Source organism: Prinia subflava, chromosome 16 (genome assembly GCF_021018805.1).
Source record: "Prinia subflava isolate CZ2003 ecotype Zambia chromosome 16, Cam_Psub_1.2, whole genome shotgun sequence".
NCBI lineage: Eukaryota > Metazoa > Chordata > Aves > Passeriformes > Cisticolidae > Prinia > Prinia subflava.
The window spans coordinates 2,981,219-2,995,100 of NC_086262.1; the positions used below are offsets into that span (position 1 = coordinate 2,981,219).

At 52.5% G+C, this 13,882-nt stretch overlaps 1 protein-coding gene across 1 annotated transcript in view; it reads left to right on the plus strand.

Annotated features, from left to right (window-relative positions):
- Window positions 1–8,381: 8,381 nt before the first annotated feature.
- Window positions 8,382–13,882, plus strand: part of NRG2 (neuregulin 2) — a 112,546-nt gene continuing 107,045 nt past the window's right edge. Inside the window, exon 1 of the mRNA XM_063413670.1 lies at window positions 8,382–8,499. Coding sequence (XP_063269740.1) covers window positions 8,433–8,499 — 67 coding nt within the window. The 5' untranslated portion in view covers window positions 8,382–8,432. The remainder of the gene's footprint in view (window positions 8,500–13,882) is intronic.

Consider the following 13,882-nt stretch of genomic DNA (forward strand, 5'->3'; position numbering starts at 1 on the left):
GGGTGCTTCCCTTGCATTGGTGCTCCTGTTTCCAATCCAGTGTCGTGGATATGTGGCTGGAGTGAGGGGATGTTCAGCTCGGTGGGATCAGCAAAGACAGGAACTGCTGTGCTGCTGTTAGTGGAGCAGAAAGGCTGCTCCATGGTGTGTGAGATAATAAAAATCCTTCTCTTTTTCCTGTCAGTACTTTTTCTTTGAAATCCTGCTGGGCCAGGCTGGGATACACCATGAGAGGATATCCAGAGCAGTATCCCAGAGGGTGGGGATTACAGGGCATCTCAGAATTTGCATCTTGGATACACTGGAGCCTGGAATATTGGTGGGGACCCTTGTGCTACCAGGATGCTTCTGTGTGCAGTTCTTGTGTGCCAGCAACGGGATTTAGAAGTCCAATTTGTGTCACCATAGCCAATGACTCACAGGAGATGGAGCTGTTTGTCCCAGGGATGTCCATCTTTGTGCCTCTGCCTTGCTTCTGCCAGAAGGATTCCCTTGCTTTGAAGTAATTCATCCCTTGAAGCAGAACTTGTCTCCTTCCTTTGAGTTTCCTCTGATTTCATGAGCACTTAATACATTCTCCTTCTAGGATGCCAAGCAAATTTAAAATATGCCAATTTAGCTCGCTAGGATGGCTCGATCCAATAGATTTTCTCTTATTCCATTAGACCAGTTTGCCCCTGCCCTTTTCCTTTCCTTGACTGAAAGCTTCTGAACCCTTTGTGCAGTTTTCTGTCCATCACTTTGCTTCTGTGTGATGTCCTGTCCTGTGAAGGTGCTAAGCACTAGGAATGCCATCCCTCATATCCAAAGACTCCAGGTTGGTGAATCTGACCCTGATCTGACTCCACATAAAGAGAATTTCTGCCCTTTTATTGGTTGCTCTCCCTCTAAGGGACCCAGTTACCTTCAGTGCCACTTTGGCTGCATACATCACTAAGGTCCTGGGTATGAGATCATCTAATAATGGCAATAAATGTGTAAAAGAGGACTGGTATTTCAGTGGAGGTGTAAGTGGTGAATTTCTGTTTGGCTCTTAAGGCTGTTGGAGATGCGGCTTGTGTTCAACCACAAGCCATGGAAGTCTAGAGAAACACTGCCCAGGGCAGGGGGAAGGATGAAGCTGCAGTGGAGATTCCAGGATGAAAAGAGACCACTGGGCTGTAACTCCAGGCTGGGACAGTGATGGAACAGGCCCTTCCCAGCATCTCCAGAGCTCCTCCCTGCACACTGCAGGGCTGATGCTCTCTGCAGTGTGAGCTGGAGGGGTTAACACGATACCCTGAGCTCCTCCGAGGCAGTGTGAGTGATAATGCAGCTCTCCTGACATCCTTAACCATAGAGCTGAGACCAGGGCACCTTCCCCTCCGCCAGACCGAGGGATGGCTGGTACCAGCCACAGGTTATAAACTAATTCTGGCAGTTGGCCATAAAACTGCTCCCTCCCGTGAGACACGGAGGCGTCTGGTGTCAGCCTGACACAAACCATTTGAGCAGGGAAAGGCCTCTCTCCTGGTGGGATAGCAGAAGGGCTGATGCTCTTAGTGAAGCTACAAGTGGAGAGAGAGGGGCTCATAACCCCTCACTAATAAATATTAAATGCCTGTTATCAGGCCTGGCATTTGCTTTGTGGCTCCAGCTTTTTTGCCTGCTTTGGAGGTTATCCACTGAAGGCAACAGGTTTATCAGCAAGTTCAAGCATGTTTGGACTGCAAGGGCTCTCCTGGTGTCTGGCACGTGAAATTATCCTAATCTGCCTTTAATATCCCAGCCTGCACACTGGGTACTGTGACACACAGTCTGTGCCCTGCTCCTCTGGCTGGGGTTAGTGCTGCTCACACGGGGCTTTAATCCCCTCCCCATCTCTGCAAACATTGCAGTGTGCTTAGTGCCCCCCATCAGTGCCCCAGCCTGGGGGCTCACATGGCAGCTCTGGCTGTGCTGTCAGGGTGAATGGCAGCCCAGAAATGAACGTGCTGGTGTTTCACCCTGTGCTGCCCACGCTGCCTCAGGGCTGGGAGCAGAGACCTGTGGAGTTGTGTCCTTCCAGCCTGAGAGTGGGATGGGGGCCCCAGGGGTATGGGGATCTCCATCACTGGGGTGCAGGAGGTGCACCAAGGCTGCTGCAACGTGAGGAATCTGAAATTCAGTGAGCAGTTGTAGAATCCTCTCTGGGCCCTAATTCACCATGTGCCTGTGGATAACACCAGGAGTTGTGCCAGAATAGAAAATGAAGGATCAACCTCCTTCTGACCTCTTGGCTCTGAGGTGCTGAGCAGCCCCCTGCTCAGGCAGTTCATTTACCTGTGTGCTCCCAGGGAATGTAGCTTCACTTCTCATCTCCAAACCAGGCACTGGGACCAGTGTGGTGGTTGCTGTTGGTCCCCCTCATTTCAGCAGCTTTAGAGAAGGAAACCAGGGGAGAAAGATCATATTTTTGATAAGGTTTTGTTATTTGGGCTTGGTTTTTTTCCCCCCTGGCTTACTGGCAGGCAAAACAACCCAAAACAAACCAATCTGGAGACTGGCAAGGTAATTTACTAAAACCCAAACAAAGACACAGAACCCCACCAAGGCTAACAGGTCACCAGTGCAGCTTCCTGGCTGAACGGGACTGTGCTTGTCTGTGGTAGGGCACCTGGAAAGGATTTTCATTGTTCTCCCTTCTATCTGCTGTCAAGGAAGATGGCATTCTTGTGTCTCTCCATCTCAGGGTGTGAAGCTCTAGGAATGCTTGGGAAAGTTCTCCCCTCACTGCCAAGGCAGCAGTGGTGGTTCCCATCTCAGCCCAGAGCTGCTGGATGTGCTCAGTTGAGAGAATCAGTGGCTCCTAGGACACCCCACCAGGAGAAAATGCCCCAAACAGGGGCAGGAGCCCACTGGGAACAGACAGAGCCAGTTCAGAAACGACTCTGTGCTCTGCCAGAAGAGTTCAGTTGGGATAATTGCACCAGATCATTAGAGAACAATAGGAGTGGAAAGTACAGATTAAACCACCACTATTTCTGCTGTGTATGTTATGCACAGAAGGCAGATAACAGTGTCACAGGGACTCTGGTAGAAAATGTTTTTCAGACTGGCTGTGGGCAACAGAATATTTGGACAGAGCTGTCAGAGATCCAGACTGGTTTGAGCCCAACAAGGGGCTCACTGGAGCGGGTGAGGTGGGTAGGGGCTTCATCCTTTTCTCCCAGGACTGACACTTCACTGTTGCTGTTTATTCCAGGAGGTGAACAGCTCAAACCTGAATTGTTTGAAGCACTCAAGGTCTGGTTTCTTTTTTGTTTGCTACACATCCCCTCCCCAGCTGGTAGAACAGGGTGAGATGTCTCCAGCTGGTTGCCAAGCTGCTCTCAGTGTTTAGTCCCTTCCCACGAGCTCCTCCTCCCCAGCAGGGTCAGGGACCTCCACTGTGGGTGTGAGGATGTGAGGAAGGGGTTTGGTTCCTGTGTCTCTCATTAGGGAAGAGCCTTAACTGTGTGGAACAAAGGAGGATCTGGTTGTCTCAACAGAAAATGGCAGGGCCTGCATTAAGCACTTTATAGTCCCTCTGCAAGGAAACCTGGATTTACCTCAAGCTAAAGCACAGCTCAGCCATTGAATTAGACACCAGAGCCAGAGGCCTGAAGAAGTTCTTTATATGTGCTTTGGGTGGAGGGACATGGCCCTGGTGCTCAGGCACGTAGGGTGACACCAGTGTTTCACCCCTACCAGCCCATCCTTGAGCAGGACACATGCACTACAATGGAGAAAAACACTTTGACTGTCCTTAGTCCCTGTTTCCAGGCCTGTCTCCTGCTCCTGGCCTCTCCCCATACCCCAGTGCAGCAGCTCAGAGGAGAACACCTATCTGCTGCCTCCAGGAGAGCTCAGGCTCCTGCCTGCTTCTTGGGCCTCCTGCAACATTCACATGCCCAGCCAACATCTTCTTGCAATGCCTCTTCAGCCTTGTCTGCTGCCCAGGACCTCCTGAGCCCGTGGTGGCATCTCCTGGGGCCGCTGCTGGCAGACCACAGCGCTCAGGCTGCCTCTTCCCATGGCACCCTGGGCATTCTGCAGACTCCTGTGCAGAAGATGAGTCTCAGTTCATCCTCAGAGATACAAAGAAAGCCCTGTGCATGTCCTGCCGAGCTGGGAGATGTCTCAGGGCTCTGTCTGTTGCCTCAGATGCTGTGTCTGCCCACTGGGTACCACATGAGCTACAGTGCAAAGGAGACAGTGACAAGTTTTACTGCAGGATGTGTCCCTTCAGGCCACTCCAAAGGGCACAAGGGGTTCCAGAAGCACTCAGGCCATTACAGTAGTGGGAATCTGTACTCCTGAGGGCTGGATAAATGATTTCTGCTTTAGCTCAGCCCAGGAGTCTTTTGCTCAGAGCAAAAGAAGACGTTGTGTCCCACACAAGCAGGCCTTGACCAAGCTCTTATTTCAAGGCAAAGCAGGGGTCAGCTGTGAAGAGAGAATATCTGGTGATCTGGAATTCAGTATGGCATGGGCCACTGAGGCCTGGCTAGCCAGGAAGGAGCAGCACAGGGAAAACTAGCCCAGCTTCCCAGGGCCAAATTACATGGAATGACAGCGTGACAGCAGAGAAGACACAAACCCTTCCCCATTGACTCCTTGGTCATGAGGTCCTGAGATTTTTAGCTACACTCAGTTGGCCTATGAGCACAAAAATTATGTCATGGCAAAGGAATTGCTAGACCAGAACTGCTGCCTCATGTGAAGTTATTTAAGCGTATCTTATGATATATTTTTATGCGCTGGTAATTATCATCTATACTCAGATTGCCCTACTTATGCTTTCCTCTTGCGTCGTTACTTGTTCATGCAGGAGTGTTTTCCCCAGGGGGTGTCATCAAATACATTATAAAAGTAGAAAACACTGGATTGTGTTATAGAGAACATTTTGCCTTTTTTTTTATTTTTTTTTTTAATAACTCGCTTGTATGCAATTAGCGTAAAGTACTTTATAATCAGAGGTTTCCTGGTGGAAGAGATCAAGTGGATTTGAACAGTCCCACTGTCCCAGGCAGAAGTTCCACCAGGGGAGATGACACCAAACAGCCCCATTCTGCACAAACCTGGCTCTGGAAAGCGCTCCCTGAATGGGACAGAAGATGCAGCTGCAGAAGAGGTGCTCCCGTTGAGAATGGAACCAGAAAGAAGCAGAAACACCTTGGGGGAGGAGATGGTCTGCTCTGGGGACTGCAGGTCCCTCAGGATCGAGGAGGGGCTGTTACCTGTCTGGCAGCCCTGCGAAGGCTCTCGGCAGCCAGGTGTAGTTTGTACAGAGTTGTTTTGTAGGTGTCAGGATGCAGGTCTGGAAACCCATTCCCCAGCCACCAGCTTGGCTGGAGAGGGTAATGGAGCATGTGGGGACTCTGCAGAGGCCAGTCCTGAGACAAACCACCCAGCTGGGAGCTGTCCTGAGCAGTGGCACAGTGGACAATCTCAGTTTGTTGCACTTCTGGGCTGACAGGGTTGTCAGCACATCAATATGTCTGTCCAATCCAACATCTTGGTGGCATTGTCTCTGTTCCTGGCCTCAGCATCCCTCTCCCCATGTCTGCAGGTCTCCTGGGAGAGAAACCTTTCACAAGGGCTTGGAGTGACAGGACAAGGGGGAATGGCTTGACAACGACAGAGGGCTGCTTTGCATTAGAGATTGGGAGGAAATTCTTCCCTGTGAGGGTGAGGAGGCCCTGGCACAGGCTGCCCAGAGAAGCTGTGGCTGCCCCTGGTCCCAGGCCAGGCTGGATGGGGCTTGGAGCATCCTGGGACAGTGGAGGTGTCCCTGCCCATGACAGGGGGCGGGACTGGATGAGTTTTAAGGTCTCCTCCAATCCAAACCATTCTGGGACTCTGAGACCTCCCAGATGGCTGCACGGGGCTGCGGTGGGTCCACCAGCAGCTGAGAGAGTGATAAACTGTTCTGTAGGGTTGGGCACAGGTCCCTCTTTCAGTGGCTCTGTTGACTTTGTTGTGTTCCGTGGATGGTGGGTGTGGGAAGAAAGTCACGCAGAAATCTGTCCTAGAAGAAACTGTTAATGAGCACTGGGGCCAGTGGAGGCTGGCTTGCTTCGGGAAGGTCTCATCTGGCATGGGCACTGCAACTGGTCCTCAAGAAAGTTTCCTCATTAGGTAGAGAGTTGTTACTGGCTTTGCTGGGCAGTGGTGGCACAGCTGCAGCACCTTCTGTCTCTCTGCTCTCCCTTGGTCCTCTCCAGAATGCTCTCTGTAAGCTCCTTCTGCATTGGTGAGTAATTCCATGGACTGGGTGCAGGTTTTTGGCTGAGCTGGGGTCAGGAACCAGGAGATGAGAATGGATGAGGGTGTGTCAGCTCTGGGGAAAGCTCATCCCTGACAGCAGACCCTGGTTTGGCACACGCAGCCTTTGCCTTCACACCCTGCAGTAAATACCACACCACTGGACAGGCTGGAAAATCTCCTGATTGTTTTTCCTTAGTCCAGTTCAGGTGTTAAATAGGAGCCCATGCAAACCCCCAGAAATGGAGGAGGATGTTCACCACTGAGCAATGATTTTTTTATTCATAAAAGGTGTCTGATCCACTTGGGGAGTTCTCCCCTGTGGGATGTCAGAGGGAAGAGAACAGCACTCCTTGGCTTCCTACACCAGCTCAGGAGGGAAAAGCTGGCAGGAAGGCACCTGCCCAGGTTTCTGGCTGGGTGGGATCACGCAGGATGTCCTGACCCATACGGGCTGGTGACACCCCAGATCCCCACCCTGCAGCACAGGGACCATGTGGGGAGGCTGTGAAGAGCTGAAGTGGGTGGTGGGACCACAGGCTGCTGCTCTGAATGGGACTGCCCTGTTAGACACCCCTGTGGGTGACCTCTGGGGGCCCTTAGAAGGGGAAGGCACGAGCAGAAAAGACAGGAGAGGTGCCAGAAGAGATTCTGGAGTACATTGCCTGGCACAGAGGGAAGATCATGATGTGTAGAAAGGGATGTGACTGCACTTTTCTCGGGTTTCTGGGCAGTAAATGGAGTGAACTGAAGGGGGCAAGCTTAGAGCTTGACTGCACAGTGTGAAGAGAAATCAAAGTCCTCGGTGGAGAAGGGGCCTGGGAAGGAGCCTTCTAGGAGGAGGGGGAGAAACTTTCCACAGTGAGTTGTGTACTGGATGAGAGCCAAGCTTTTGAGGAGATGTTTAACTTGTTTCCCATTTGATAATTCAAAATATTTTTTTCCAGATTTAAAATTTTAGATTGTTCACATTTAACTATCCAAGCCTTGGATAATCTCTTTGCTTAGTTTTTGCAAGCACCAAGGCCTGTGTTGTTTTCATCAAATCTCCCTTTCAGGCCACCAGCTGGAAACTTTGCTCCCCAAATCCCTTGCTGGAGGTTCCCAATCTGGTCTGGAACACCTCCAAGGAGTCTAAATGTGTAACCATGGCTTTCTTCAGAGCAGACCCATACCTTGGGGCTCTGGCACCTCAGCTCAGGTGCTGAGGGTGGGTTTTGGGATTTTAAGGATGCTGTTGTAGCAAGGAGAGCTGAGATCTGATGCAGAACTGCCCTGTATGGGGCATTGCATGAACCCCCAGGTTACAGTGCCATGAGATATCATCCTGCCATGCCCACTGCAGGAACAGGACCTCGTCCCTACAGCTACTGACCTGAAGGAGAAGGATTTGCTGGTGCCTCCAGTCAGCACTGAAAAGGCTTTTTAAGGCACCTGTTAAAGAGGATCTCTAATGCTGTATGAATTCCTTTAGCTCATAAATCTCTCCCAAAAGAGGATATTAAAAAAAGGGAAAAACTACAAACAAGTACTTAGTGCAAAACAGGGAAAAGTCTAAGCTAAAAGGGCAAGTTCTCTCCTTACCATAACAGAATTTTGTGCCACCAACCTCAAAAAGCCTAGTACCGGACTCCCAAACTTCAGCAGAAGCATCATAATGGATAAGCACACAGGAAGGCATTGAGGTATTTTTATTGGATGATTGGGAAAATCCAGTCCTAAGCCATTTGAGGGCTAGGATGGGATCTTGTTTCTCTGATCTGTGTGGAAGTGACTGGGGTGGAAGTAGTGGGACAAAATCCAGCGGGAACCTGGCAGAGGAAAGGGAGGTCTCAGCGTGTCAATGACCAATGGATGCATCACAGTGCTAATGATTGTGCCTAATGCCTCTGCACACCTGGACCATGTTCAGCAGAGTCTTTGGAGAGCAGAAAATGTATCCTGGCAACTTGCTTTATTTAGCTGCAGTGTGCAAACGTGAGGCTGTTCCCGCCTTTCACTCCTCATGTGTCAGTGTGACTTTGAAGTGACAGATCTCTCCAAGATATGGAAGTGTCAGCATGCCACGAGCAGCAGCCCAGAGCTCAGCTGAAGCTGTGGGTGGTGATTTTTCTCAGCATGGATTTATCTCACTGCAGAGAAACGTTTCTTACCCTGTTCAACACATGCTTTTGAAACAAGAGGCTGAGCATGATGTTATGGGAAATCCCCTCACAGACCTCTCCTATGCAGGTAATATTCTCTTCTCCCTTGTTTTTAAATCTTGTGTGCCAGAGGTTTTTTCTGTCTTCCAGTGTCTCCTAACAGTGCTGCTCACATTTATGAGCACTCAGCTTTGCTGCTCCAAGGTTACAAATTCTGTGCACGGGGGTCCTTGCTGATGGAGACAAAGAGGTTTTTTTAGCCTCACTGCTTTGGCCAGAGGGGCGAAGAGCCAGACCTCCCCGAGGTGCAGCTTTTGGGAGGCCTCTCCTCCAGGGCAGGCGCTGATGCTCACCCATCCCTTGGACTGTGCTGGAGTGCGTGGGAGCCCCAGGCGCGCTCTGCTCGCAGGCTGGACGGGACATGCGCTTCCAGGCACAAGCTCCTGCTTGCTCCGAGGCACGGGAGTGTTGCTCTTCGTGGAAATGGCCCTTCTTTGATTTCCTAGCCCTCCCCTGGCGCTGTCACGCTGGCTGCCAGCTCCTCCCGGCCCGGGCAGCCTGGCACGGCGGCAGCGGGGCTGGCGCTCGCTGTGCCAAGTGCTTTTGTCTCCATGGCGTGGGGTGATTTGTGCTCTCGGTCACTGACAGGTCTCAGCTGACAGCTCCCTCCTCCTTTTGTAAAAAATTACTTGCAGAGCAGCTAGTTGAGACATGACAAAGTTTTGAAAGAGGGAATTTCGTTTCCCATTCGGTTTCATGGGAAAGGTCACTGTTCCACCCCCAGTGCCGCTCTGGGTGAGCTAAACACACACAGCTGTGCTGGCTGCACGGGGAGGGAGCCTGGCACAGGGCACGGGGTGCAGGGCAGCACCAGGGGCTGGGGAGGGCAGCTGGGCTGGTGCTGCATGTCAGGGTGGGCCTTGTAAGGCAGCCCTGGGCAGGACTCCAGCAGCACATCAGCCCTGTATGGCCCTGTGCACCTCTGGAAAGGCTCTGCACTAAATGGCACCAGATCCATGTGGTGCCCCGGCTGTGTGCAATGAAGACTTTACCTGTACAGTATCTGAGTACCCACAAAGAGCCTGGAAGCTTCTCTCAGCTGGCTCAGCATCTCCATAACAGTACAGCTGTTTGGAATGGTTGTAACCAAAGAGGGGAAATGGTCTCTGATGGTGTTTGTCCCCTGTACCTGGCTTGTTTCCTGAGTCTGTGCCTGAGCAGAGGTCTGTCAGTGTAAATCACACAGTGCCTTCAGCTTGCACTCGTGAGCAGCTCCACTGGTGGGGCAGCTGGTGCTGCTCTGCCCCACGGTGACTCCCAGTGAGCAGGTCCTTGCCTTTCATGGCTGGACTGGCTCCCAGGGATGGACTGGGCATCAACAGCTGTCAGTCACAACAGCTCAGTCTGGCAAGGAGTGAGGGATGGCTGCAGCCCTGGGCTCCGTGCCCAGGTGGGGGCATTCCCCTTCTCCAGCAGAGGTGGTCCCAGCAGGAATCCACGGCACATCCCTGGATGCAGCAAGGGCATCCACCCAAGGCAGCAGAGAGGTTTGGAGCTGAGGAGCTTTCTGGCCTGAAGGCCATTGCTTGAAACCCTGCTGGAGCAGGGAGGTTGGACCCTGTGGTCCCCTGTGGTCCCTTGCAACCTTCCCCACTGTGTGATGGCAGAATCTGTGATTGTGCCACCCTTGGGTGTGGGGGAGGCCTGCTTGCTTTGCTACCCTGCCTGGGGGAGATGGGCTTTTTCTGTAGCTGCTGCCTCCATGGCAAACCTACAGCAGCCACAGTGCCCTGTGCTGGTTTTGAACCTGCTGCTTTTTCTGCTGGTGGCACCAAGGAAACCACATCAACTCCAAAATGTGTCTGTCTGCCAAGCCCCATCCTCTAATACTGTGCTACAAGCCCGTGGTCTCTGGGATGGTGTGGTCTGGGGCCTGTGGTGCCTCCGTGTTCATTGTGCTCAGAAGCCTTTAGAATCTCTGTTTGGCTGGAACAGGGGGATAACATCACAGACTCTGCTTGCGATTTTGGTTCAAATGGTTCTCAGATGCTCGTGTGCTCACCGCTGCCGGCTGCCTCTTGCTTCCAGTTGCTTTAGTTGCCTAAAAAGGCAGCAGAAAATCCTCTGTGCTTTCCCCATTGCACATTTTCCAGGCAAGGTGTGACCAGAGGGCTATCAGCCTTCTGTCAATGAAAGCAAAGGGGCCAGCTCCAATACAAAGTAGATGTTCTAGGAAGTCCCACTGATTCAAGGGAGGCTGATCTGAGCCCCAGTCCCTGATGTGTTTGTGCCTGTGTGTGTCCTTTGCATGGCTCACTCTGGTGTGAAGGTGCAGGGGCTGAGGTGATCACCAAGGCTTCCACACACTGAGCGTTGGTTGTGTTCCACAGCTGAGAGTGACAGAGAGAAATCTCTGTCCTGTGTGCCTCAGGATGCACAGGAAGTGAAAACAGCTGTGTCTCACTGGCTGATCCCAAACCAGGTCACCCAAGGTGATTTCTGCCTTCTGCTGTGGAGCAGCTCAGCTTTGCTTCTGTGTGGATTCTTGCAAGGAGGTGAAATGTGAACAAAGGGTGGCTTGGCCCCCTCAGCAGGGCTGGAGCAAAGGGATGGCAGCACTTGGAGAGCCTGGAGTGCAGAGGGGATGTGGGTGAATCAGAGAGCTCTGTCCCGGATGTCAGGATTAGGAGGGACTTTTATGCAAAGGAGGGGATGACTCAGATATATTTGAATGATCAGTTAAAAATCGGTATTTTTCTTCCTTATCAAGTACTGGTGTTAAAACATAGCAGGGCTTTGATGCTGTCACTCCTTTGTGAGCCGTTCAAGTATGCAACCCATACAACTGGTTTTTGTCCTTCCACTGGAAAAACCTCTCAGCTTACGTGTTCTTAGGACCCAGGTTTGTTAGAACTCAAAAGAGTCCAAGTCTGAGGCTGACATTGGCTTCCTCCACGAGAAAAAGGCTTTGTTAAGACTTCTGAGCCAGAGTGGTGCAACTGTGGTGTCCTGGTTTGGGGAGACAGCTCCCAGTGAGGAGAGGCTGCCCAGCAGCTCCTCTGGGCATCCTGGACTGTGACACTGCTCTTGTCACTGCTAGGCCTGGACAAATGAAATCAAAACCTGGGTATGTGACTCCATGCATCCTTCTTTCTCACTGAAACAGCACTGTTGAGTAAAGCAAATACCCTCAGAAAGGATGTCTGCTTTGGACAGTGGAAGAGAGATAGAACCATAGAATCATGGAGTCATATAATCACAGGCTGGTTGGGCTGGGAGGGACCTTAAAGCTCATCTCATTGCAATCCCCCTGCCATGGGCAGAGAAACCTTCCACTGGTCCCGACTGGCCCTGAACATTTCCAGGGATGGGGTAGCCACAGCTCTTCTGGCCAACCTGTGCCAGAACCTCTTCACCCTCACAGGGAAGGATTTCTTCTCGATATTAATCCAGATGCCCTTGTTCATGCAGCTGGAATGATCCAGCTGAGCTCTGCAGGGCTGGGCTGTGCCAGGGGGAGCTGGAGGAGCGATGCCCACTGGACTGGAGCAGGGCTTGGTGCTCTGAGCTCTTGCCCCTGGTCACCCCTGCCCACACAAACCTGGAACAGAGGCAATGGTCCATCGTCCACTGCCAGCCAAGTGGGAGCAGGATGGGAGGTGTCTGAGCAGACCCTGGGGATTGTCACTCAGGTGTAACGCTGCAAGGATTGTGTGGGCATCCTCACATCCCGCTGGGCATGTTTAGGCAGATGGAAAACTCAACCAAAGACAAACGAAATTCCAAAAGAACGTGTAAATTGCAGCACGGTCCTCATAAAATGAGCTCAGAAAGGTCCCGAACCCAGCTGCACACGGCTGGCTATGTTTGGGTTTTGTGAGCACTGCACAAGGCATTGTCTCAGAGGAATCAGTGATTTTGAATGTGGCATGTATGCTCTGCTGCGCCTTGTCCTTAGAGCTTGGGAAACCTGTATGTTATTAACATAATCTGTAACTTATCATTCCTTTGGACAGGAAAACCACATGTGGATCAGGGGGTGAATGCAGTGATCCTGATCGGGAGCCACGGTGCGTGGAGAGCCAGTGATCCATGACAGAGTGACCCAGGCTGGGCTGTGTGGGGTGGCCAGCACGGCCCCAGGCTGGGCAGTGTGTGGTGGCCAGCACGGCCCCAGGCTGGGCTATGTGGGGTGGCCAGCACGGCCCCGTGCTGGGCTGTGTGGGGTGGCCAGCACGGCCCCAGGCTGGGCTATGTGGGGTGGCCAGCACGGCCCCGTGCTGGGCAGTGTGGGGTGGCCAGCACGGCCCCAGGCTGGGCTGTGTGGGGTGGCCAGCACGGCCCCGTGCTGGGCTGTGTGGGGTGGCCAGCACGGCCCCAGGCTGGGCTGTGTGGGGTGGCCAGCACGGCCCCAGGCTGGGCTGTGTGGGGTGGCCAGCACGGCCCCAGGCTGGGCTGTGTGGGGTGGCCAGCACGGCCCCAGGCTGGGCTGTGTGGGGTGGCCAGCATGGCCCCAGGCTGGGCTGTACCTCACACATCCCATGGCTGCAGGACAGGCACAGGCAGCTCCTGGTACCGCAGGAGCCCCTGGGCAGCTCCCATGTGCTCAACTGTGATCACACTGCCTGTGTGGCAGTGAACATCCCTTCTGTTTGGCAATACTCGTGGTGAGTGGTTTTCTTGTGAGAAAATGTAGCTCAGATGAGTAAAAAGGAGTTTTCCTCCAGGGACAGGATCTGTGCAGCCTTGTAGGAACATCCACCTGGGCTCTGTTGGATGATGCAAAAATGCAGGGCTTCCAACACCTGAAGGGATGTCAGATTTACTCACTATCAATATTTCTCTTTAATTCTATGTTATTAAAGCAGCTGTTTAATTAAGGGATTTACTGTTGGGGTTTTCTTATTGAGCTTAAGACAGAGCCCTGTGTCAGCTCTCCATCTCTCACCTCGCCTGGTGCAGAACAGGTTTCACAAGCCCCAGACACAGCTTTGCTCTCAAGCCTAGAGGGTCAGCATGCACTGAGGGTTTGGGGTGGCTCAGCTCTGGCTGTGCAAAGTGTTTCAGAGGATTTGGCCATGCAAATACTGGAAAGGAAAATGAGACAAGTCTGAGTGAACTTGGGCCTGGCCTTGTACTCTGCATTGAGTGAAGGTCATCTGGCTGGAGAAGACACAGGAGCAGGAGGGTTTGGCAGCCCAGGTGAGAGAGGACAGCTGTGTTATAATTCCCTGCAGAAGGGGAGGGAATGCTCTCCTGGTTGTCTGCCGAACTGAGTGGGAGTTTCCAAACCCGATGGGAGGACAGATGGGACCTTGTGGCTGTAGGAAGTCCTCACTGGCACAAGGAAGGTCCTCAGAAAGGGGCTGTTCTCAGGATCTGTTCACTGCGTGTAACCCATGTTCCTGTCTGGGCCGTGCAGCCTGCCCACCTTGTGTCTGTGCAAATCCCTTGGGCCCTTTGTGGTGTTC